Raw genomic sequence first — 27,213 nt, 5'->3', positions numbered from 1 at the left:
AATGATCAGAGGCAGCCTTAGAGGTGTGCTGGGCCTATGGCTGACCAACCCCATGTGGGGCCGGTTACATCAAACGCTGTTACCGGTATGTGTGGATCGTATAAACTTGCATGCGGATTTAATAAAAATAAACATATACCGGATTTTCTCATTACAGTATTCAGCTAAATTATTGCAAGATAACATGTGGAGTTTATCAAAATATAACTGTAGAATGTAACTTGACAAATCTGCTCGAACGGGACATGCGGATTTCAAAAGCGGGGCCCCCTTAGGCACAGGACCTATGGCGGTTGACCCACTTGCCACCCCCAAATGTCGCTCTTGCCAATGATATAGCACTACTGGCAGAGAATGACAGTAGGCTTGATAGTAAGTGAAGAGAAATCCAAGGTTATGAGGGTATGTACAGTCACTAGCACATAGTCAGGCAGGGCACTAAAAACTGTACTGGAAGTAGTCGACAAATTTACCTGCCTTGGCAGTTGCATTGCAAAGGATAGTAATGTCGTGATGATATTAACACGGGACTGTGCAAGGCAGGTGGCATTTTCAGACACATGAACAATGTCTGTAAATCAAAGACCTTATGCCTTAGTATACAGATGAAGCTGTACTCAACATTTGTACTGCCTGCAGCAACATAAGCCAGTGAAACGAGGAAAATGACAATGAAATCAACACATAATCAGCAATGCTTGAGAAGAGTTCTTAAAGTAATCTGGGGAGATCAAGTAACAAATAGCAAAATGTTAAAACGATCTGGTCAAAAGAGGCTACAGGACACCGTTGCTGAGCATGGAATTATGTTCGCAGGACACATCTTTACATCTTCAGACTCAGCTTCACACGTCCATTACGTAGTCGTGGTCTGGAAACCATCAGTTTGGAAAAAGAGGCGCGGACGACCCGCGAGGTCACGAGAGCTACAATATACTGTAGGAAGACCTCAGTGATTGCGGTGTAACATGGGAAGATGCGCTACAGCTGGCCGCTAACAGGATCCAACGGCTGCTGTTTGCTGCCGGCCATCCCATACTGGAGGAATTAAACTCGCGTAGGAATAACGGTGCCTTACGGGTGAACTGTAATTATCTGTAAAATTGATAGGTTTTAAACCTTTAAGGAATGGGGTTGTGTTAAATTTCACCATCATAAGCGGGAAAATAAAGAGGTACAAGAGGATAAGGTAACATGCGCTGATAGTGTGTTGCCGCACCAGGCTACCATGCACAGCAGAATGAAAAACAGTCCTTTTGGGTGGGTAACCACAAGATCCGGTCACTACATTGGAGTCGCGCCCCCACAATACTTGTTAAAAATCAAACTTGCTAAGGACTGACCAATGAAAATGACGTGTGACTCTATTTCAGTCTATTTGCCGAGATGGCGAACATACTTTCAGGAAATATATTTTCTTATATCTTAATCACCCCTAGCGTAGAGAAATGTGATCCGACCATTCCAAATTTCTGTCTCTGCAGGGAGGTGTATTTGGAGACTCCTGTCTGTAGCTGTACTCGTTTCTTTCATTTTCTGTTTCCTGTAAGACCACCGCGCAGATTTACTGGAAGTTGGTCAGAGCTGGTCTTTCGGTTTCCCCTAGTATACTTCTGTCGCTGCGTTTTTGGGTGGCAAGTTCCCCAACAGCCGCGGAGGAGCACCGAAATCAGCACCAGCACCCAAAGAGTGAGATAAACAGCAGAGCCGAAGACACCCCAGAGAAGGAGGAGTTGGAGGAGGCTTCTTTTAGTGCAAACGTAAGTGGAAATTTTTACCCTGCTCACGAATAGCGTTGGTTAAGTTACTTTTAAAAAGTAATTCTTTGAATAAAATGCTTTTTATTAAGTAGTATATTGATATTATGCAGCTTTTTACTTCGTAAATAGATATGAAACTTTCAAAATATTCAGCAAACAAATCCTTTAAAATAATACAGTGCATTTGTAGACACATGCACTCATACATAAGCACATACTAGCAATTGTGTCTATTTTAACATAATCAGAACCAGGCAGTGCATAAATAAAAGGTAATATTTGTCCTAATGGTTGTATATTAAACACAAGTCTGAACTCACTGTTCCCTGGGAGGATCGCAAAGAGGAGACATTCAAGAGGAATTATTACAACGTCCAAGGACCTTCTAGAGCAGTGCTAGAGACAAGGATGACAAGTTCATTTCCTACCTGGGGAAGTGGGTTATACGGGCTTTGCCGGCCTCTCACTCTGTAAGTTGTGACAGGAATCGAAAAAAGAAGAGCAGTCAGAGCCATCACAGAAACCGCAGAAAGAGTCTTAATGTGGCTCAGGATAAAAAGGAGCGATGCGTAGACAAGTCTTAATTCAGACGAAGTTGTGAGACCCGAAATACCCAATGAACCCAGGATACATCACTGAAGACGCGTCCCGGTGCATCCACAGGATGTTTTTTGACATTGGAATTGACAATGTTATTAAATTTGGTAATTGTAAATGTCTGTGCAAATTACGTGACTTTTTGCAATCAATAAATAAGTTGCATCCAGTTAACAAAAGTAAAAACGACGCCAAATACTATCTTAAGATTTCCAAAATATCAGGGAGCGATTTGTTCATATTAATTGTTTAATATTTCATAAGAAGGAGTCTTTATAAACGAAAATCTGAAAGACAGTTCTCCTGGTATGAGCTGAGACTTCCGTAACTTAATGGCTTCAGATAGGCGCGCTAGGAGAGAGGAGTGTCTTGTATCGTAAGAAGACGTATTTACCTTGTAGTTTCCAGGTAATCCGGGATTCTTTAGGATGTGCCTCTTCGAGTGGTGGTTTTGTGACTAATGACAGCATACAACATAACAGTAAAGGCGCAGTGCCTTCCGAGTGCTGTTGCTAATATGTGGGAAAAACGAAAAAGTGCGGATTTTAAGCAGTTTGTTAAAGGGTAATATTTCTTTTCATGCCAAAGTAACTAATATAATTGTTAATTGTTCAAAAGTAGTATGTTATATTATTACTGATCGAAAACGTAATATTACTGTTTAATGCTTTATACTAGTAAAGCGTTACTCTGCACACGAACATGTAACTATCAGTAATGTCGTGCGGGGTTCTGTAGGTGTGCTGTCACTACCAGGCCTTCAAGGTGGAGGAGCCCATTCTAACAGTAAGGTTCTTTTCTCTGTACTACTCTCCAGTTTGTAGTTTTCTTAGTCAAACCAGTTTTACATGCTAAGGAGTCGCTCTTCTTTAGAAATGAACCGATGGTGTCATTAGCTGACATTTTTCTTCAAATATTTTGTATTCATGAACTGTGAGGGGGGAAATGTTGAAGTTCTGTCTGTCTGGTATAACATTTCGATGACATTCAGAAATGTGTGTTTATTGCCTTACCTTAAAGTGCCTTACTTTCTTTTTACCCTTTTTTATTGCATTTTTGTGGCGTGTGCCTCCTTATAACAACTGACATTGAGCAGCTCAGAGACTGGCGTTAGTGACACAACTACAAGTACAAAATGGGACCAAATATACAGTTTATTTATGTGCTAATTAGTAAACTAAATTTCAAGGTAAAAGGCATATATGAAATGGGTCCCTAAATTATTCCTATAAGTTATTAAGTATGTTTGGATTTACTTTAGACATTTCAATAAAAACATGTCTCAATGCTGTGCCTGCCAAAAGTGATTGATTATGTTAAGTATGAATGTGTTGCAGGTAATAACTGAATGGCAAAATAGTCAATAACTACATTTGTGTTAAAAGATGAGTTGTGAAAGTACATTTTAATCACAAATCAGCTATTTTTTGAAAGGGCTTGTCTTATTTTGTGCATATTACATGATGTAGCTTTTTTCAGTGTTTGTTTAAATTTCTTAACTTAATTCTTTTGTGCTTCTGCTATAACTGAATCGGCACTTGAACTCTGCACAGGGTACTTTCATGTTCATGTACAATAAAGATTATATACCACACTTCATTAACAGCATAAAGCTAAAAGTTACGTGAAAACAAGTTGTTATATGTTAACACAAACACATCATTTACACCTCTACAAAGTTGCTCCTTTTCAAATCACCACTATGAGTAACCAGTTTAACTCCTGGAACCTCCTCATCAGCTCCTGAGCAGAGATCACCATGGCATCTGAATTCCAACAACAGGAGATCATAACTGCACTGTGCTTTACTGTCACAAATTATTTTAATGTTGAATAAAATTGCCCATTTTTTTATATTACAGAATATGTCTCACCATCCAAGAAAAAGATTTGGGCTGAATTGCAGTTGATGTTTTGTCGTTTTCTGTTTATGATGTGATATGTTGTACTACAAGAAATACATACTTATCGAGTGGTACTTCATGAATTTCTTTATCAGGAAAAGTAGATGCCAACAAACAAAAATCTGGAACCTCACCTTTAATTGCATTTAACTATACATTTATGCAGTCAGAAAGTGTCTTTCACGTGTTTAAATCTGAAGATATACATGTTGCAAAAGTGAACCTAGACGCATTCACATCTCTCTTTTCTACATCACTTCTTCCACTTTGTCACTCATAAATGTGTGACTGCAAAAATAGGAATTGTTTGTTAAGCATTGATCTGTGCTTTTTTTTTTTTGTTTTTTTTTGGCCTGACTGTACCACTTCTGTTTTCCTTGTACAGAAACTGATGCATTCTGAAGAAATGGGACAGGCTTCACATCATCAGTGCACTGAGAGAAATGTAAAGGACGTTAAGTTTGTTATGGACCTAAGTGAAGTGTCTGATGATATCCTATTTCTCATCCTAATCCATGTTCCTTTCTGTGAACTGATCACAAACTGTAGGCTTGTGTGTAAGCGATGGAAAGACGTTGTCAACAGCCAAGCACTTTGGAGGGTGAAATATGAACAGGCGCTAAGTAAGAAACTCCAGTCTCGCCTACCATCCCACACTAACTGGAAAAATCTGTTTTTTAAATTGTTTGCCAGGAACCTTATCAAGAATCCTTGTGGAGATGGTATGTTGAGTATATGCAAATAGCATAATTGAAAAGACTGAGCTAACTGACATGATTGGTAAATTCATTGATGGAACATAGCTTGCTAATGGGGCTTCACTTATATATCACGGTAGTGTCTTCTGAAGCTCAGCTAGTGTGACCTGACAATGAAAACTGAAGTAGTCTTTACATGCTACTAAAAGTTAATTAGGAGTAAAAGCTGGGTGATTTTAGAGTAACACATCAGGAAATGTCTTCGTTATTCTCAGTGTGGTGTTATCTGTACTGTAAACAAAATAGAGAAGGGATTTCATAAGAACAGGTACTTTGATACCAAATCATTACCAAAGTTCAGAAAATGTAACTGTACTCGCTTTTTTACAGTATTTGTACCACCAAGTTAAAGTTGCTATTGCACTCATATGTGACTGCAAGTGGACTTATTACTCAGAAGGCCCAGTAATAAGCGAGAAGAAAGTAACTAAAAACACAAGGCTGAAGTTAGCTTCTTATTCATGGGTGCTTATTCAGCTGGTTACTTATTGGCAAAAGAGGCTCACAGTTTGTGAGGATGATGCTACAGCAACACATTAACATATGTCAAAAAGAAAAAAAGCAGAACTTTTCATTGGAAATGCTTTGTGACTTTCCACACATTTTTGAGGGAGATTGTGCTCATTTTTTATTATCAATAATAATACAACCAAAACACACAGGCTTTCATTATTGACACTATTACCCCATTTACAAAGTTCATTCAGAAACAGGCTCATAAGCCCTTTGAAAGTGCGATCAGATGTGAGTTTTAATAATTCAACTTGCTCTGAAACAAAGTTGTAAGAGGAGACAAAATGACGGTGAGGTTAATCGCTTTTAATAACATGTCCTACACAGTTCTTAAAAAGGAACAGAGGCATTGCATTCTTTCTCTGATTGCATCAAGCACATCTGCAGATTTCGATTTATGCATTTATTCTTATTCTAATCGGTTTAAACAGTTTACAGTTGCAGGTGACTGTGCACACTGGCAGTGTTAACAACAGTTTTAGCAAATAAAAAGCATAGCCAAGTTTCAGTGTCCATTTGGCTTGTCTACATTGGTGATAAAATGAGCTGCTCCATTTGTTAATATCATACAATTTATTTAGTGCTTCAAATCACAAATCACTGAGATTCTGCCTGTTAGTAGGAGGTGCAAAACCACACATAAATTAGATAATGCAAATTCAAAATTTGTGTCATTCATTTGGTTTTTGATGCCAAACGAATAATGTTCGGGAGTATAATCCCTAAAATGTGAAAGCACATGTGTCATATATTTGAAGGCAGTGTCAGCTAATGTGATGCAGTCTTAACAGTTACACTGTAGGTCCAGTGAAGATTCCAATTCTGGATTACTACACAGGCTAAGCAATACAAAGTCTGATCAGTCATATAAGAAATCTTGACAACAGCACAACAATGGGTGTTTTACAAGAGTTCGGAAACAGTAGATTCATGTCAAACTAGTAAGTTGGATTTCTATCCATCCATTATCCAACCTGCTATATCCTAACTACGAGGTCACAGGGAGCCAATCCCAGCCAACACAGGGTGCAAGGCAAACAAACCCTGGGCAGGGCGTACACACACTAGGGACAATTTAGAATCACCATTGCATCTAATCTGCATGTCTTTGGACTGTAGGAGGAAACCAAAGTGCCTCGAGGAAACCCACGCAGACACAGGGAGAGCATATAAACTCCACACAGGGAGGACCCAGGAAGCGAACCCGGGCCTCCTAACTGTGAGGCAGCAGCGCTACCCACTGCACCACCGTGCTGCCCAAGTTGGATTTCACACAGGAAATTAGAATTTGGAAAAAGATTAAGAATTAAAAGAAGTAATTTGGAAAATGAAAGCACCAGGGTTTTGTGATATTTGCAAATTTAATCAATTTGATTCATTCATTAAATTTTACTCTTTAGCATGTTTTTTTTTAAAAGCTAATGTTGCAAATATAAATCTTTAAATTTCTACAATTTCAAACATTACAAACCTAACAAAGATGTTCTCTGACAAATCAGACTTTATAATATCCACTGAACAGTGTCATTTCCAGGCAGAGGAGTAGCTTCAGTGACAGATTTTTGACACTGTCTTGCTCCACTGACAGACTGAGGAGATCATTCCTCCCCCACACTATGCGACTCTATCTAATATCCCAAATTATCATGAATTTGCTTATTTAACAATAAAGATATAGTCATTTTTCAATTTTTATTTGTAGTATTGATTTTAAGCAGTATTTTCAGGTACTGAAAAGAATGTCAAAAGAATGTATTTGAAAAGTGCACATAGTAGTCAGGTGGTCCATGATGATGTCATCCTCTAATCCCTACACTGAAACAAACAACCCCCAAAATTATAATATACTAGCAAAATACCTGCTCTTCGCAGCGGAGAAGTAGTGTGTTTTTATGAAAAAGAAAAGGAAACATTTTAAAAATAACGTAACATGATTGTCAATGTAATTGTTTTGTCACTGTTATGAGTGTTACTGTCATATATATATATATTTATCAATCAATCAATCAATCAACATTTATTTATATAGCACGTATTCATACAAAAAAAATGTAGCTCAAAGTGCTTTACAAAATGAAGAATAGAAAAATAGAAGACACAATAAAAAATAAACATAAGTCAACATTAATTAACATAGAATAAGTAAGGTCCGATGGCCAGGGTGGACAGAAAAAACAAAAGAAAAACTCCAACAGCTGGAGAAAAAAATAAAATCTGTAGGGGTTCCAGGCCACAAGACCGTCCAGTCCCCTCTGGGCATTCTACCTAACATAAGTCAAACAGTCCTCTTTGTATTTAGGGTTTTCATGGAAGGACCTGATGATGATGGTCACGTAGACTTCTGGCTTTCAGTCCATCAATGTTGGTGCATCATGATGCTTTGAATAGGTGGTGGTGGCGCAGGCTGCCACCACAAAGAAACCGGAAAAAGAAACAGAAGAGAGAGTTGTGGTTAGTACGGAGTTTATATATATATATATATATATATATACACACACACAGACACACATATAAACATATATACATATAAACATTTCTACATATACACATATCTATATATATATATATACATCTACATATATATACATATATACACATATCAACATATATACACACATAAATATACATACATACATACACACACACATATATATATATATACACACACAGACACATATCCTTCTATATAAAAGCGGTTGGGATTGTCCTTCCGTCCCGTGAGTGCTACATGGCGCGAGTTTCACACGCCCGTCCATTTTGCAATACACAATGGGATTTGTAGTTTCGTTTTCCAGGTAAAAGATGATTTTCTACTCCAGACTGTGCGATATCTTCTTCTTCTTTCTTACTATATAAAAGCGGTCGGGATTGTCCTTCCGTCCCGTGAGTGGAAAGCGTAGCGGTATTCCGCTTATCACAGACTTACTATTTGCAGCTTGCAGTACAAAGCGGCATGATGTGAGCAGAGTTCTGGTGCTCCCATCGTTCCCTTGCTTTTGTGCGCGATGTGCTGGAAAAATAGACAAAATGATGTCTCTGGAAATAATTAATGTTGATGGAGTACAAATGCCTCACCGCATAGTAAATATCAGGGGGGTTCAAAATGGCGACCTCAATATAGAAAAAAAGTTTAAATTTCATCACAAAATAACAGAAACTACGAGTATTAAAGTAATACCGCTCAAATGCAATATAACCAAATTAATGAGTTTGTATAAAATATCAAATTGATCTACACATTGAATTGCCTTAAGAAGTGGTCAACTTAAAAGTCGATCGCTTTAAAAGGCGGGTCAGCCTAGTATACATATATATACAGATCTACATATATTTACATATCTACATATATATATACAGTATATATACACATACATACATACATACATACATATATATATATATATATATATATATATATATATATATATATATATATATATATATATATATATATATATATATATATAGTGAAACCTGGCCCGCACAGACAGACGGACATCATTTTTGCACCCACACACCGTTTATTTACACTATTTACAATCATATAAAATGTCACGTGCTCTCACGAACCCCAGTGCCTCTTGCACTGATTTCCCCACAGTCCAGGGCCCACAGTCTCTGTGCCTTTGTCCTGGCCGCCTCCTGTCCGCTCTCCAGCTCAGTCCTTCTGCCTCCCGACTTCCACCAATGACTGGAGGGAGGCGCCCCTTAAATAAGGCTCCCGGATGAGCCCCAGGTGCTTCCGCCATCTGCTCCTTGGCCACGCCCCAGCGTGGCGGAAGTGTCGGCTGCCTTCCTAACAGCTCTCCGGGCGCCACACAAAGTCTTCCCCGGCACTTCCTGGTGTGGCGGAAGTGCCGGCTCCCGGATAATTAGGCACCGGGCGCCGCCTGGCGGTGGCCACGGTCCCTACAGGGCTGGGCTTCAAAGCCCTGTACCCGAGGCCCCTTGCCTAACCAGGACGGACGCCCCCACTCTGTCTGGAGGAGGCACTCGCCCTCCTCCGGTCCTCAAGCGTCCGGCCGGGCTCCTGCCCGACCGGTAACCGCGGGGATAAACCGCATCGGGCGCCGCCTGGCGGTGACCACGGGCCCTACAGGGAAGGGCTTCCATGCCCTCAACCCGTGGCCCCAACAGAACCAGGACGGACGCCTCGCGGTCTGGAGGAGGCACAAGCCCTCCTCACGTCCTCCTGGCGTCCGGCGGGCTCCGCCCGGGGGCCACAATATATATACTGTATATAGCAAAATCCCCGCGCTTTGCAGCGATGAAGAACTGCTTTTAAATTTTTATTAAGAAGAAAAGAAAACCTTTTTAAACTGAGGGAAAATATACCAATAACTCTCTGTTAAGGATCTCTTTGTATACCACGTTGTCAGTTCAGCAGTCCGGTTGTAAAATGACCAAGTTGTGCACTGAGATTACTTTTGAGAATGCAACGTATAGTTTTGTTCAGGAGGAAAGCAATGTTGCCTCAAATCAATGGCAACCTTTTGTAGGGTGTGTCCCTGAGACTTATTAATTGTCATCGCGAAGCAGAGCCTTACTGGAAATTTGAGGCATTTCAATTGAAATGGGAGATCAGAGGGTATAACGGTGATGCCAGGAATACATTCAGAGAGTCGTGCTCTGCTGTTTTTTTGTGTAGCTGCCTTCACACAGCTTCTCCGCTGCTTTATAAACGAACACCATATAAGGCCATCGTTTCTCCTTGCTTCGCGGTTCTGTACTGTTTTATTGTTCGTTTATTATGATTCTTATAGTTATTGTGTAGCTATTTGAGACTTACTTTACTGTTCAGGTACCCATTTCCTTTATTTAATCCGCGGCTTGTACGTTATTTTTGTTTGTTTATTACGATTATAGATATTTATTGATTCCCTTCTTTAGCTGACTGCCTGCTCATATAAGATGCTCCGCTGGTTTTTTGTGAAACAGCCTTTACACAGCTTCTCCGCTGTTTAATAAACGATCGACATATAAAGCCATCACGTTGTCAATTGTGTAATGTTTTTTTTGAACAGGTTTGATGCATGGAAGTGATCACTCGTACTGCGTTCAGTCAGTTCATGTGAGCTGCTCTCTTGTGTGATGTTGCAATGTCAACGGCTTTATTTAATGTTAGCTAAGACCCGGCACTTAAAAGTTTCTCGCTACAGCAATTTTAACTCCGTGAAAAAAAAAGTGATCCAAAGTCTCGTTTATACCTCGTGTCTTCTCATTAAACTTGTATCTCGTGAATAAAGTATTCTGCATTTTTCTTCAGCGCTCTTTGGGAGCTCTTCCTTCCTTTTTATGTACTGCGGTCACAGTCAGTTCACGTGATTATGTGGGAGGCGTGATGATGTCACACGCAGCTCCGCCCCCCACGGCCATCGAGCTACAGTATATGGAGAAAAATAGGTTCCAGTTATGACCAGTAAGTGTAGAATTTCGAAATGAAACCTGCCCAGCTTTTGTATGTAAGCTGTAAGGAATGAGCCTGCCGAATTTCAGCCTTCCACCTACACGGGAAGTTGGAGAATTAGTGATGAGTCAGTGAGTGAGTGAGGGCTTTGCCTTTTATTAGTATAGATCCCCCATTTGCTATTAACAGTAGGAATCATTATGTCCTTAATGATTCTTAAAATTCAAGCCTTGCATTGTATTTATATATTTTTTTAATATTATTATATATTTTTGAATGCTAATACTAGTTTACTTAAATGACATTTGGGTAACTACTTGATGGATATATCATTATTACAAGGGATGTTCAAAACGTTTCCACACTTTTTTTTAACCCTATTTATTAAGGACACAAATTACATCACGTTTCTACATACTCACCTTCATTTACGATGCAATTTTCTCAGCGTTGTGCCAACTTTTTAATGCCCAATTACTACTCGTCCCCGCCTTCACTGTTTCCAATAAAAACATAAAAATGCGGAATTTTTTTTAACTTCCCTCATATAAAGCTGCTATTATTAGCAGTATTTATATATATTATATTCCATTACAGAAAAAGACAACATATTTTTCACTCAAATAATTGAGGTACTTTTATAAAAAAAAAAAAAGGTTTTGAATGGGATTTCTTTTTTTTTGCCATGGTATCGGGTATCATGAATTTTCACTAATATTGGTATCAAATACAAACCTTTTGGTATGGTGACATCCCTACTTGCTAAAGGCTCAGGTTTGTTTCTAGTTTCTTGTTGGTGTCTTTATATTGTCTTGCTTGAGTGATACTGTAAGTTTATTACCTGGAAAAAGAAGACAAACTGAAATCTTCTGAATCAAAGTATGGTTTGCTTTATAAAAAACATTACATGAAAGTGTATTTTTCTTATTTCATATATGATTCATGAATAGATATGTAAAAATACATTAAAGATTTAATTTATATAATTCTCTTCAATATATTCTTGTCTGTCTGCAGATGGCTTTGAACACTGGAATGTCAATCATGGTGGTGATGGCTGGGTGATTGAGCATCATCACGGAGAACTGAAGAACACTACATCACCTAACTGCTTTGTAACCTCATTTTGGTGAGAAAAAAAAAATCTACATTTGAAATATAACTGATAATCTTTTAAAACATTGGATAAGATATTAAGTTAAAAAAATGACATGAAGTTGCGCTGACAAACTGCATTTATTTTTATTTTCAATTCTCTACTTTACGAAGACATCAACAACCCTCTGAAACCCATATGGTGAATGTTCATAGAGCTACCTGTTTTATGCAAACCTCCCAGATGTTAATGATTGTTCTTTTTGTTCTTTACGCTCTAGCCATATATTGCTTATTAGGAGGAAACTAAAAAGTTGTCAAAGTGTTTTCAATAAAATGCCAGCTGAGGTGTGGACTTGCAGTATAAATTGCAGTTTATTGCAGTATATGTAAGGTATAGAAAATACTACACTTTTATAGTACATTAACATGTGCTATGCTGAACCACAAGAAATTCACTGACCTTTTAAAACGTTTTTGCTCATTATAATATTAAACACCGTCAATAAATTTGAAAGTCTCTTGCAGGTTTGAAGACCAGTAGCTAAGTGATGTGTTCTTGACTGACTAAAGACATTAAGGGTTGTATTTGACTCTTTGCCTCAAATCTGCTATTTTTGAATTAAAAAAGGAATTAGAATTATTTAATTTTAGGCAAATTTCTGGATTAAAAATAAGATTTACTACTTCAGACTTTTATTGTACAATCACATCTATCGTATCTGTGATGTGCTCCTAAAATGAAAGATGTTAGTTAGTATAACCTCTTCTTAAAGGCCTATAGGAAGAAATGTCAAAAACCAGCTATGCAACTGTTACCTGTAACCTCTTCTCTGTCCCACAGTCCATATTCACCCTGTGTACCCTGTACTCTCTGGAGTTCTATCTATCTATCTATCTATCTATCTATCTATCTATCTATCTATCTATCTATCTATCTATCTATCTATCTATCTATCCAGCGTTTACTTAAAAATGTATTTTAAATATTTTTTTATTTGTTTGCATAATTAAACAAACAGTCCCACATGACATTGCCCAGATTGTCTGGTCCCTTAGTTACAGATTACATATCCTTAATAGAAAAGTGAAAAAAAAAAGTCAGAATTCCTTTGCAAGTATCCAACAACTAAACAGACAGCAAGCTCCATTTCAAAGTCTGTGGATCCTTTCAGTGTCAGAAAGAGATTAGAGATGTATTGATCAAAATTTCTGAAGCCAGTTCTACTCATAGGTACTGTATTTTTAATGGGAAATCAGCCAGTTGGAATCTGATTTTAAGTCATGCCCATTTCAGTGTGTCACTTGAATGATTCAAAAGTAAACATTAGGATTCTGTTAAGTTCAGTTACATTTTTATATAACATAAAGCCTAGGCTGCTGTAGGCAAGACAAGACTACTTGCACCACACAAAAAATACCTCCTAATATGTATGCAGAAATATATGAAACATTAAGTCACAGCTCTGTGGTTTTACAAAGAAAGGGTCTTCTTCAAACTCAGTTGTGTCTGAAAAGGTACTATAAATTGACACTGTACATACATATATGCATCTGACATAATTCAACTTTGGATGTCACATTTTCAGCATTTGTAAGCAAATACACTATACTTTTAGTAACAGCTATAATAGAAAATACATGTACCTGTATATGTGTATATTTGTATAAATAAAGGCAGACCTGATGAAGACTACAGAAAAATGTAGTCTTTAACTTTCTTTCTCTTTCAGTGTGAAAGTAACCCCTTTAACCTTATATATATATATAATGGGAATGTGTCGAAGGGGGTGATTCTTTCCTATACCCAAATACCAATCACTCACTCATCACGAACTCTCCCGAACCATGAGGGCTTGTGACTTGACATAGGTGCACGCTAAGAAGCGGTTTTAAAAATTTCGTGGTCTAAGCGCGTTCTGTCTGTATGTCTGTCCGCTTTTTCACGAGAGAATTACTTAGCGGATTTATATCTGGTTGTTTTCTATAATTTGCTTGAACTTTCCAGTTGATTTTGTGGCTTCTCTCATCACGCTAAGTACCATAGTTCGCTTGCGGTAACGATGCATTTATGCAAATCCAAGACAGTGGTTGTTGGGCAAGAGCAGGGGGGCGGGGCCGTCCTCATTCACTCACCAGCCTCTGTTTGAGTTTCGCCACGTGTTGGAGTGCACATCGTCTTCGCTTAGCTAGCTATACCTGTTTGTTCTACAGACATTATTATCTACAGATTGTTAAGTAGTAACGTTTGATGTTTTTGAGAGAGAGATCAGAGCTATGTGTGTTTTAGAGGGTAGCTGCTGATTGCCAGAGATATCACGGCCATGTGCTTTTCTCCCCACGCGGGGAACGCTTTCCCGACAGAGCTGAACACGATCAGATATAGTGCCAACGTCTATTAATTTTTAAAGTTTGTTCTGTTTCATTACTATGTGGGCGAAGCCATGGGGAACAGCTAGTATATATATATATATATATATATATATATATATATATATATATATATATATATATATATATATATGTGTGTGTGTGTGTGTGTGTGTGTGTATGTGTGTGTTTAAGTACTCACACACACATTTAGACCCCTTCTCCACTTTACATACAACCTGTACACCCCTGCAGCACTAAGAGAAACCTTGTCGGACAGGTTTGGAGCCATCATCTGTAATATCTGAGGCTAGAAAGTGTTTACAGTGCCATGTAATGGATACAACATTTGTCTAGGTTTGTCATTATCATTTAAACTAGGTGAATTAAATATCTAGAGCCAGGAGGCATCTGTAGCTGATTTAATAAACTAGCAAAATTGTACTGTTTCACTCTTCCAAATGTTGCTATTGTGCACCTTGTTGTGTCAGTCTTTTAGATCTGAGATATTGTGGCAAAGTTGTTGTGCAGTAATCGTATGCTAATATTGTATTACAGTGTGGACAGACAACTGCATTTTCTTTTAAAGTGCAAGAGCCTAATGTAACTGACACTTTCTGTTTGGATCCTCATTTGTGCTTTATTTTCTGTCTACCATTTCCCAATTACTTTGAGGAAGTAAACTGAGGATTTTTTTTCAAGTCAAGTTAATGGATTAAATTGATTGCTCTTGTCATCCATAACTGCATGACACATTCCTCCTCTTCAGTGTTGCATGAGATAATGACCATCTTCAATGATGTAGCAGATATTACAACTGTGCCAGATACCACTGCTGAGTGACTGCTGAATTGCTGTGTGTAACGTTACAAATTGGTAAACTTCAAATTAATAATGTGTTTATTCTGCTAGTATTCACAGCATACTTAGCCACTTGCTTTAGGCAATAATTATAGCCAAGTGTGTACTGTTACTTTTTTCAGTACATTTTTTTTTCTTTTTACCTATTTTGCAACATTTGTTTAAAATACATTATCCAGCTTTTTTCCCAAAGACCACAAGAGCAAAAAGCAACCTGCACTAAGTCAATACATAGAAACTGCACTTCATACGTCTTAACTATAAAAGCTACAAACAGGTGTTTAGAGCACAAGAAGTTGTTGATTGTAAGAAAACATTTTGGTTAAGTAATACATGCATTACTAGATTACATTACTAAGTCTTCAATGATAATTTTGTGTTTCTTAATGTAGAATTAACTTTTATCACCAGCTGCAGAAGAATCATCAAACCAAATTGTTATTAACCTACTGAGCTTCAGAGGAAGACTGCCTTGTTTTTTATTTTATCTTTTTTATTTGTTTTTGTGTTTAAGTCATTAGTGACTAAGAGTTGTCTTTTTTTACAGGTGGTGCAAGAAGACGCAGTGCATCGACTTGCTCGAAGAAGGATTTGAAGAGCATTTCCTTGATGACTTTCAACCCGACATCCTAATTAATGACTGGTCAGTATTTGTAATTTGTTTTTGTGGCATATTGATTGATATTAGAAGCATAGCATTTTTTAAAGTACTCCAACAAGCAAGATTACTTTTATTTTGTTTTGGCAAGTATGGCATTTTTTTATTAATTGTTCAGAACAACTGTTAGCAAACATGCATTCTTAAAACACTCTCTTCTAAAATTTGTTATTGATATTTTCAAAATGTAACTCCAGGTTGTGTTTTATTCTTTATTTTATTGTATATCAAAGGTGACATTGTTAATCTTGATTCACGTGGTACAGTATGCTTTTTTCTCTTTGTATATTTGTCTTTTTCATATACTGTCAGATAATGAGCTTGCTGGTACAGTTCCCACTCTCATAGCACTGTTTAAACCATACTGTACTCCAACTATAAAGAAAAATGTTTTTAAACAATTGTAACCAATTCTGATTTTGTAAGACCCAGTGGATAATGCACAAGACAAAGGGTAATAATAATAACAATATGCATTTTATGTAACCTGAAGTAGTGTTGTAAGACATATTGATTTATTAATACATACCAACTTTGAAATGGTACCAATTCTTGTTTACTGTAGTATCCATATCAGATGCACTTTTGGCTCCCTCATTTTTTGACTGTAAGTTAATTCCCTTGGACTACCTTCTACACACAAGAGCCATTTCCATGTGGAGCAGAAATCCCACCTCCTCACACATACAGTGTTGCTACTCCTGCTGCTGCTTCTCAAAATTAGCTTGCAATTTTCCAAATAGGAAAAACGAAATCTGCAGTAGGGTGGTCAGTTTAGTCAAAACTTTGAACTTCAATTTTTACAATAAGAATATATTGTAATATATTTGAATATGCAGTACATTAAATATGTTGAGTGCTGCATGTAGATTTATACCATATGTGGTTTTTAATAATACTTCTTATTCATGTATTTTAGGTTTTTGCTCACAGCAAGTCTTCAAAGAGTGAAGTGCTTATGACACATGAACAGTTGCTTAAAAGAAGAAGGTGAACCGCAACTTTCAAATGAAAGTTCACAAAAAAATAGAATTGTGCGTTCACAGACTGATATAAAAAGGCAGTGCTGTGTACAGACCTTAAGGTGGTCAGTGGCTCGAGAGGGGACTATACAGGACAGGATCTGTTACATTTTAATCCTAGATACAAATTAGTGCCCGCTTTCATTTCTATGTTTTTAATCTCACAAGTCATTTTGGTGACAGTTCTGAGTCATTATGTATTCTCAAAATAGCAAAAAATATTTTTTCCATGACTGTTGATTATGTTAGATTATGAGAAAGGACATGACACATGTCATCATGTGTCATAAAAGCACCGTGATCACTCTATTATGCAGATACTTTATTTTTCTAAAATAAGTATTCTGTGAAAGAGCTGAATTTGAGCCCTGCTCTAATATGCACCCAGCATGTGTCTGAGTCTCATATCTTTCTGAGCTTATGCTTAAAAGCTGATGCTGTTATTTTATTATTCACTATGATAAATGTATTCCTTGTTATTTTATATACAGTTAGGTCCATAAATATTTGGACAGAGACAACTTTTTTCTAATTTTGGTTCTGTACATTACCACAATGAATTTTAAATGAAACAACTCGGATGTAGTTGAAGTGCAGACTTTCAGCTTTAATTCAGTGGGTTGAATAAAATGATTGCATAAAAATGTGAGGCAACTAAAGCATTTTTTAACACAATCACTTCATTTCAGGGGCTCAAAAGTAATTGGACAATTGACTCAAAGGCTATTTCATGGGCAGGTGTGGGCAAGTCCGTCGTTATGTCATTATCAATTAAGCAGATAAAAGGCCTGGAGTTGATTTGAGGTGTGTTGTTTGCATGTGGAAGATTTTGCTGTGAACAGACAACATGCGGTCAAAGGAGCTCTCCATGCAGGTGAAAGAAGCCATCCTTAAGCTGCGAAAACAGAAAAAACTCAACTGAGAAATTCCTACAATATTACGAGTGGTAAAATCTACAGTTTGGTACATCCTGAGAAAGAAAGCAAGCACTGGTGAACTCAGCAACGCAAAAAGACCTGGACATCTGCGGAAGACAACAGTGGTGGATGATCGCAGAATCATTTCCATGGTGAAGAGAAACCCCTTCACAACAGCCAACCAAGTGAACAACACTCTCCAGGGCTTGGTAGGCGTATTGATATCCAAGTCTGCCATAAAATGAAGATTGCATGAAAGTAAATACAGAGGGTGCACTGCAAGGGGCAAGCCACTTATAAACCTCAAGAATAGAAAGGCTAGATTGGACTTTGCTAAAGAACATCTAAAAAAGCCAGCACTGTTCTGGAAAAGCATTCTTTGGACAGATGAAACCAAGATCAACCTCTACCAGAATGATGACAAGAAAAAAGTATGGAGAAGGCGTGGAACAGCTTATTATCCAAAGCATACCATCATCTGTAAAACACGGTGGAGGCAGTGTGATGGCTTGGGCGTGCATGGCTGCCATTGGCACTGGGACACTAGTGTGTATTGATGATGTGACACAGGACAGGAGCAGCCAAATGAATTCTGAGGTGTTCAGAGACATAATGTCTGCTCAAATCCAGCTAAATGCAGTCAAATTGATTGGGCAGCGTTTCATGATACAGATGGACAATGACCCAAAACATACAGCCAAAGCAACCCAGGAGTTTATTAAAGCAAAGAAGTGGAAAATTCTTGAATGGCCAAGTCAGTCACCTGATCTTAACCCAATTGAGCATGTATTTCACTTGTTGAAGACTAAACTTCGGACAGAAAGGCCCACAAACAAACAGCAACTGAAAGATGCTGCAGTAAAGGCCTGGCAGAGAATTAAAAAGGAGGAAACCCAGCATCTGGTGATGTCCATGAGTTCAAGACTTCAGGCTGTCATTGCCAGCAAAGGGTTTTCATCCAAGTATTAGAATTGAACATTTTATTTCCAGTTATTTAATTTGTCCAATTATTTTGAGCCCCTGAAATAAATGGATTGTGTTAAAAAATGCTTTAGTTGCCTCACATTTTATGCAATCTTTTTGTTCAACCCACTGAATTAAAGCTGAAAGTCTGCACTTCAATTGCATCTGAGTTGTTTCATTTAAAATTCATTGTGGTAATGTATAGAACCAAAATTAGAAAAATGTTGTCGCTGTCCAAATATTTATGGACCTAACTGTAGCCCCTTAAGAGAAATATGTTATATTTATGGCATAACCATTCTTCTGTAGTACTAAGTTTCCTGTTTTTGTACCCAGCTGGATCATAATATATATATATATATATATATATATATTGGCAGGGATGCCAGGGGCCATGACCCGGCCGGGACGTCATGAGGGACCTGATGTGGGTCTGTGCCCACCGTGGATCACGTGGGGGTTGCCTTCCGGGTTGCTCTGGGGGCCATGGGTACAGGGCATGGAAGCTCCACCCTGTAGGGGCCCATGGTCACCGCCAGGAGGCACCCCAATGCCTTGAGGACCTGTTACCCCAGCACTTCCGCCACACCAGGAAGTGCTGGGAGGAAGACTTTGGACGTTACCCGGAGAGCTGCTGGGAGGACAGCGGGCACTTCTGCCACACTGGGCCGTGGCCAAGGGAGGAATGCCGGGAACACCTGGTGCTCATCCGGGTACTGAATAAAAGGGGCCGTCTCCATTCATTCGAGGCTGGAGTCGAGAGGAGGAAGGACGAAGCTCAGGAGAGCTGTGGAGGCGGCCTGAAGACAAGGCATTGTGTGGCCAGGGCTGTTTTGGGGGTTTGTGCACATTTTGGACTGGGTCTGAGTGACCAAATAATCTGTAAATTGTAAAAAACGTGTGGTGGTTGAGAAGAACATGTCCGCCTGTCTGTGTCCGGGTCAACTGCCACAATATATATATATATAGGCCATTGTTCTTTTTTTATAAACCATGAAAAACTAGGTGTATTTGGAGAAACTCACACATCTCCTAAAATAAGAATAAAAGTTATACATTTAAAATGTCATGTACATCCTAACCAAACAGGACTATCAATCAAATTGTGGTCATTTAAGGTATCAGCATCTGCCATGTCCCGCTAGCAACTAGGTGTAACCATCCATCCATTTTCCAACCCACTGAATCCGAACACAGGGTCACGGGGGTCTGCTGGAGCCAATCCCAGCCAACACAGATCACAAGGCAGGAATTAATCCTGGGCAGGGTGCCAACCCACCGCAGGGCACACACAAACACACCTACACACCCAGCACACACTAGGGCCAATTTACAATCGCCAATCCCTAGGTGTAACCAGTCATGTTAAAAGTTTTCTGATTATGTAATGAATTCCTTTTTTTGAGTAGTGACCTAATCAGTGAATTGTATAAATATAGTGCAGAGGACACTTTTTTCATTGTAGCATGTGGCTAATATGTAATGCACTTGTTACCTCTTCAGAGATTTAGATAAAGAATAACGACTGACACTTTCTCCTGCCTGTGTTTTATTGCTTAAATCAGGGCATTCCAGTGGGGGGATGTCTGTATTCATAATTTTCTTCCACATCTGACAAAGGTGAAAAGGCAAATCAAAGAATTCCAACCTAATTACATGAAATATCAAATGGATCTTGAGAGCAAGAGTTCACAATATAGCACATCAAATAAAAATTATTTGTTCTGCTCCACAAAGTGCCTTATATGGGTTGTGTATTTAAGAAGTTACTAGAACTGATCATCTGGTACTTTAGATCACAATTGTTTTTATGCGTTGTACTTTCTACAGTGAAAACTAAAATTATTATTAAGATCTGTCAGTAATAAAGCAAAATAAAAATAATATCCTTTTGCTTTTCATGTGTTATCAGATTTGGAGATTTCTAGCACAATCATACTTTTCTGTTCCATCTTTTTTTTAACTTTTATTGAATTTATTTAAAGCATTTAACATTCCATACACATAAAACATAACACAACTAAATTCAATTCAACTCCCACCCATGAGAGAGAGAGGAAGGCCAACAGCCAGAGTAAAACTTTTGAGAGTAGTAAAGAGAGAAAGGAGTCTTTCTCCCCAATATAAATGGTTATTCTAAAATATTATTGATTAGATCCTGCCAGGTTTTAAAAAGGTTTTGCACAGATCCTCTAAGACAAAATTAGATTTTTTCCAATTTCAAATAGTATATAACATCAGTTACCTACTGACTTAGAATAGGTGAGTTAGGATTCTTCCAGTTGAGCAAAATAAGTCTATGTGCCAATAGTGTAGTAAAGGCAATCACAGTTTGTTTGTCCTTCTCCACTTTAAGTCCATCTGGGCGGACACCAAACACAGCTGTTAATGGGTTAGGAGGGAGTGTGACACCAAGGCTGACAGGTAGGCATTTAAAGATCTGGGTCCAGAATGGTGGCCCAATGAGGCTGTAACTCAGTTGCAACATTCACAGGTTGGATCTTGCCCTGGAAACATTTTGGACAATTTTAAACGAGATAGATGTGCTCCATAAAAAAATGTAAGCTGAGTAAATGAATACTTTGTGCATATGGAGCTAGCGTGAAATCTGCGCATGGCTGCCTTCCACTCCTTTTTCTAAAATGTTGAATAAGAGATCCTTTTCCCACAGCACTCTGGAAGGGACTTTAAAATCGTTTTATATATTATAGAAATGCTGTGTGACTCCCATCTTTTTATAGATTATAATAATTTTATCTTTGCTCATAATACCGTTGTGTATTGACAGAGTTTGGAATTTCGACAATTGATCTTGGGATAGATTTTGTTTAGTGGTTGTGCTCATACAGGTAGTGTGGAATTAAAACAGTGTTGGGAACACTATATTACTATCAAACTCTTTGCATATGCACATCATTACTTGGGCACCATTGTTTGTGCAGGTGTGTGCAAAATTAAATCTTCTCAGCTCTGTCAGTTAACTCAAACCGACTAAGCAGAATGAACAGAAACACATTCAGACAGAGCAGAAATGGGAACTTGGGCTAAAAAGAGGCAAGGAGCAGGTGACTGAGGCACTATAGCCACCCCTTTGTCCCTATAAAAAGATGAAGCATATTTTAGTGTAGATATATTAAGGTGTGAATGTTTCTTATCTCTTTTTTGTTTTTTTGTTTTTTTAACCTTTCCTAGTCATTTGTTCTTTTGATTTAACACATGCTCCATGTCAATCGCTGTCATGTCCATTGGTAATGTGCACATGTAGCCATTTCCTCTCCAAGTTTATGAGGTGTTTTCGTTTTATGAGGTCTTTTCTTTTTAGCAAGGTCCCGTTTCTTCTGACAGTAAACTTTGTAAAAAGGATGTCTCAAAATACCAGTTTTCAGAAAGTGTTCAGTTTGGTGTTCAACCAGTTTGGTGCAGATACGGTATAAATTCTCTAAAGAGAGCTTAGAAAGAAAATATGTAAAATATAACGTAAACATGGTAAAATAGGAATAATAATAACAGTTTGTTTTCTTGACACCCAAGAACTCTGTACAAAGACAAGCCATTAATATAATTGTACTCATTCACTTTCCATACCTGGTTTCTTCTTCTTAAACATTTATTTCTTAGCCTGTTAGATTGGGGCATCAAGCAGAATTTTGAAATTGTTGAGGGAGTTGCCATGGACAAAGTTGTAAAGTACAGCTTTATTAAACTGTAATGTTTATAGAAGGTTGTGCCTCTTTACTTGCTTTACTTGCATTTAACCGAGTTGTGAATGCGTGTCATTGTCAGAGTTTTAGACAAATGCACTACCTTAAGATCAATATTATTTTCATTTATATAGAATTTTTAATCTATTATTAATGTCTAAAATGCATTGATTTTTTGAAATTTTATTAACTCTTGAATGTGTGTGAACTCCCACAAGAAGAATCTAATTGTCTTTATATGGTTTATCTTTTTAAAAAAAAAAAAAAAGAACATTTTTTTAAAATATCAATTTTTAAAACTGTTGAATGATATTTGGGGATTTTTAGTACTTTGACAGCCGTACTATGAAGTAGTGTCTACATGCAAGAGTTTTATAAAAAAAAAATTTACATAGTTTAAAGTAAATATTTTTATGTATTGTTGGAGGAATATCCTTAGCTAACTATTTGAGAATTAATGCATCAATTTATTTTATAGTCTTCCTTAACCAAAATTAGGCTTGTGGCAGTAAAGGGTGTAATGTAGGAACCCAGTGATGAGCCTTCATAGGATATAGGCATGCCAGAGTAATTTAAATGACACCAGTTAACCTAGCAGCATGTCTTTATCTTGTGGGAGAAGACTGGAATCCTAAGAAAGCCTGGATGAACACAGAGAGGAAAACACATCTGCACTCTTGAGATGTAAAACAAAATGTTGTCTCTAATGGTAATCAACCTAACAAATAAGATCAGCTGTTTGTATACTGTACATTTGTGAACAATTGGACCAAAGCTGTAAACTACATTTAGAACCATCTCACCCAAAAGTAGGAAACTAGAGGAGACAATTGCCCATTAGTGTTCTCAGAAGTTGCCATCCTGCTAGAACTCCACCAAGAACATGATGTGGCTGTTTCTGTGATCACATCTTAGAGCAACATCTAGAGATCAGTAGGCTTCTCTGACCACAATCAACATTAGTATTCATAATTACATGATGACAATTGTCATTGGTTTAAACAAAAATAAAACCAATTAAAGGAACAAACTGTATTCAAGAATATTGATAATTTAAATAAAAGAAATAAATAAAGGAAATCTTTGACATGTACCACATTTTCCAATTCAGTCCTAGAATTCGTAGACAACAAACAAGTCTATGTAACAAGGAAGGGGGAAAAAGGAAATGTTAATTCATATCTACATTTCTCTTAGCCCATCATTATGTGGCTACTTTGAAAAGTTATACTGGGGAAAAAGGTAAGAGCAAAAATAAGCTTAGGAAAAATGAAAGTGATTAGGAAAAAAAAAAACAGGAAAAAGTTAAAAAAAAAAAAGGAAAATCAAACATGGATGAATAATTTCTTTATCAGACCATGTCCTCCAAGTGTGGAGTTTGCAAGATCTCCCCGTGTCTGCGTGGGTTTCCATCAGGCACTCCCATTAAAGTCCAATAACATGCAGGTCAGGTGACCCTAAATTGGCCCTAGTGTGTGGTTGGGGTTGATGTGTGTGTGTGATCGCTGTGATGGATTGGTGCCTTGTACAGGGTTGGTTCCTGCCTTGAGATAGGCTCCAGAAGACCCCCGTGATCCTGTTCAGGCCTCACATTATAAGATGAAACAACAGAGCTGGTTAGTACAGCTGCCAAATGGCACATTTGTACTCTAGGGCCACTTCCTTACTTACTCCCTACTTCTTGATTCATTATCTGTGGTGTTGGGGTCTTGAACTATTGATAATTTTTATTCTTTTATTCTTTTTCTTCTTTGATGTTTTCCCCCTATATCCCTCTAGCTCTTCCCCTAGGTCTTTTTCCTTCATATTTTATTTCAAACACCTTTTTGGGATCCGTATTTTCATTCTTCCTTGTTATATTTCTATAGTACTGTAACATTTATATTTTATGATTTCCATGACTGGTGGTGTTAGCAGTTGTTCACATATTATTTTATTTCTTATCCTCTCTCATTTTGTTTTATCTAGCACTCACCTTAAATACCTAATTTCAACTGCTCTTATTTTAAATCTTTGTTCATCCAGTATTGCCCAAGATTCTGCAGTGTACAATATTGTTGGTACATATTTAGTTTTTAAATAGATGTATTTTTCTTTTTATTCTGTATTACCAAGTTGTCAAATTTAATAAATAAACTTTGAGATCTGTAAGAGAACCTGAAAGGAGGGGTTCAAACTTGGAAACCATGTTGGATAAAATCTGTCCCGGAGTCTGTGAACATAGGAAGCATCAGGATGCCACTATTAGTGCTACTTATTTTTCACACAAGGTATCAAATGTTTTTCTTAACTTTATTCAATAAACACAAGTCATATTTTAATATTACTTATTCTTTTATCTCGTATTAAGTTTACTGTGAAAAAATGTACAATAATGCAGAATGCTTGTGTGACCATGTGTTTTTAATGAATTCCCTCTGTTGCACAGCACCTTAAATTCAACATGTCCATAGTAAGTTAATATGTTTTTATTGTGCAGCATTTACTCATCACCACAGTCTGCTACAGAGTTACTCAGGAATAAAAAATGTGCTGCTCCACATTTTCATTACCACTTTCTCTTTTGATACAGGTATGGTTCCCGTCATGATTGTGGAGCAAAATACAAAATTAAAGTTCACCTTTTAAATTCCCGAAAGGAGCCATTGATGTCTTTTAAAAGGCAATATCCAGAGATTCCACAGTGGAATAACTCCTCCTATTATAAGGTATGAAATATATTGTGTGCATCTCTCCAATATAATAATACATGACGGCAAGGTGAAAAATTAATCTTACTGCATTAATCAAAAAAAGTTTAAATTAATATGTCATTTATATTAATGGCTAATTTCAAATGTACATGAACAGTGTCAAAATTGCTTCTTCACCCATGACCCTGTAAATCAGAACCCAGTGATGGAAAGATGCCATTTTCTAATAAAACAAAACTTAATTTTCCACACTAGAACTTGCATCCATTACTTCTGTCATATCATAATGATAACATTAAAAAACTACAGAGTGGTTTACATGTGACTGGAACTTTAATTTTAGTGTAGAATTTCTATATATGTTATGTTTCTACACAGTCTACAATACAGTAAACATTAACATTTTTGCTCTTATTTTTATCTTCCTGCATGCTATTCATCTTTTTGTCTACTAATCTTCAATAGTCTTTACTTGAAAGCCAGCTGATGTATGGTCAACTTGTTTTATGTACAAGCTAAAGTAAGGAAGACAATGAAAGGGTTCTTTTATAGTATCCAAAGGCAAGTTGTGTACAAAAGCTATTCTCAGGACTGTTGACACGTTCCTAGCACAAAATGTTTTGAGAGAGATGTAGAGGAAAGTGAATTTGCACCAAACAAATCTGATCTTAATTAAGGTGTTAGTCAAGAGTATTGCGATTTAAATAACTCTAATCCTTTTCAAAATGTGTTTGCTTGGAAAACAGTATGAAACCACACCAGTTTCAGTGCTTTAATAAGTCATTGCAGAGCATGCCTGCCAACTCTCTGACTTGTCTCTTGTTTTACTACAATGCCACAGCACTGTGAGCAAAAACACAAGCCTGTATGGTTAAGAAGAATGTTTTTATGACAAAGTCACTTCTATTTATTAAATATTTTAATATCAAAGACTGACATATTCCAAAACATGTGCAGACTTTTAAGTGCTTATTATTTTTGCAGGATCCAGTAATACTAAAATGGTTGTCACATAACTCTAAACACTATAGATCAAATGTTTTATATTTGTGGTGTTTGTTCACCTCCGTTTATCACCACATATTATTTCAATATTTTGCAATATATACAGTGTGTAGCTCTATATCTTTTTTAAATTCCAGCCCTATCCAAAATGTTTCCAAGACAAGATTCAACCTGTGGACGTTGCAATCGAGATCGAGCCTCACTGGGCCACATGTGCTGTGCGTGTTCCAAATGAACAACATTTTGGACAAAAACCTTTGCATGCCTATCAGAGAGCCTTGGTGTCACAATCACTCCTATCCAATTAACAGCTGGGTTTGGTGTACACCCAGCTGGCCTTAAAGTGGAGACAAAGAAACTGTAATTGCCTTTACTACACTACTTCGATGTAGACTTATCTTACTCAACTGGAAGAATCCCAACCCACCACATTTAAGTCAGTAGATAACTGATGTTTTATTCTACTTGAAATCAGAAAAAATCAAATTCTCACTCAGAGGATCTGTTCAAATCTGTTTTAAAACATGGCAGGATCTAATCAATAACATTTTAGAATAATCTTCTATATCAGGGAAAAGGATACTCATCCTTCTTTGTTGCTTCAAAGATTTACTGTTTTGGCTAGCTCTCCTGTCTTTCTTTTGGGTGGGTATTGAATTTTGATTTTGTTAAGTTTGATTTGATTGTACGGATTGTTGGCTTTCAATTAAAATCAATTTTAAAAAATCAGCCTGTTATCCCAATACAAGATAGAACAAGAGTCAACAGCGTGAAGGAACACTAAAGCTAAAAAAAGAAAAAAATAGTCCTCTTGGGTTCTGGGTTCAGATGCCAGAGGCGGGGAACATCTTGATGCACATGTGCTGGTTGTGCAGAATCATTTTGAGAATGATAAATAATGCTGCAGTTACATCTTTTTATTTTTAACTTTGTAGTTATGTTCTTGAAATGTTTCCTTTGTGTAGGTCAGATTTGTATTTGGTGCATAT

The 27,213-nt window shown here is 37.3% G+C and overlaps 1 protein-coding gene across 2 annotated transcripts in view; it reads left to right on the top strand.

The window, feature by feature from the left end:
- The first annotated feature begins 994 nt into the window (after nucleotides 1-994).
- The window catches only part of LOC120534619 (F-box only protein 27-like), a 37,433-nt gene continuing 11,214 nt past the window's right edge, over nucleotides 995-27,213 (top strand). The window contains exons 1-5 of one of the 2 annotated variants that reach the window (XM_039762212.1): nucleotides 995-1,760; nucleotides 4,647-4,983; nucleotides 11,957-12,068; nucleotides 15,813-15,908; nucleotides 25,099-25,234. In XM_039762212.1, coding sequence (XP_039618146.1) covers nucleotides 4,653-4,983; nucleotides 11,957-12,068; nucleotides 15,813-15,908; nucleotides 25,099-25,234 — 675 coding nt within the window. In that variant the 5' untranslated portion in view covers nucleotides 995-1,760; nucleotides 4,647-4,652. Of the gene's footprint in view, nucleotides 1,761-2,823; nucleotides 2,922-4,646; nucleotides 4,984-11,956; nucleotides 12,069-15,812; nucleotides 15,909-25,098; nucleotides 25,235-27,213 lie in introns of those variants that run through there. The other variant, XM_039762221.1, reaches the window with a different exon arrangement.

This window comes from Polypterus senegalus, chromosome 1 (assembly GCF_016835505.1).
Source record: "Polypterus senegalus isolate Bchr_013 chromosome 1, ASM1683550v1, whole genome shotgun sequence".
Taxonomy (NCBI): Eukaryota; Metazoa; Chordata; class Cladistia; order Polypteriformes; family Polypteridae; genus Polypterus; species Polypterus senegalus.
This window is presented reverse-complemented; position numbering and strand designations above follow the sequence as displayed.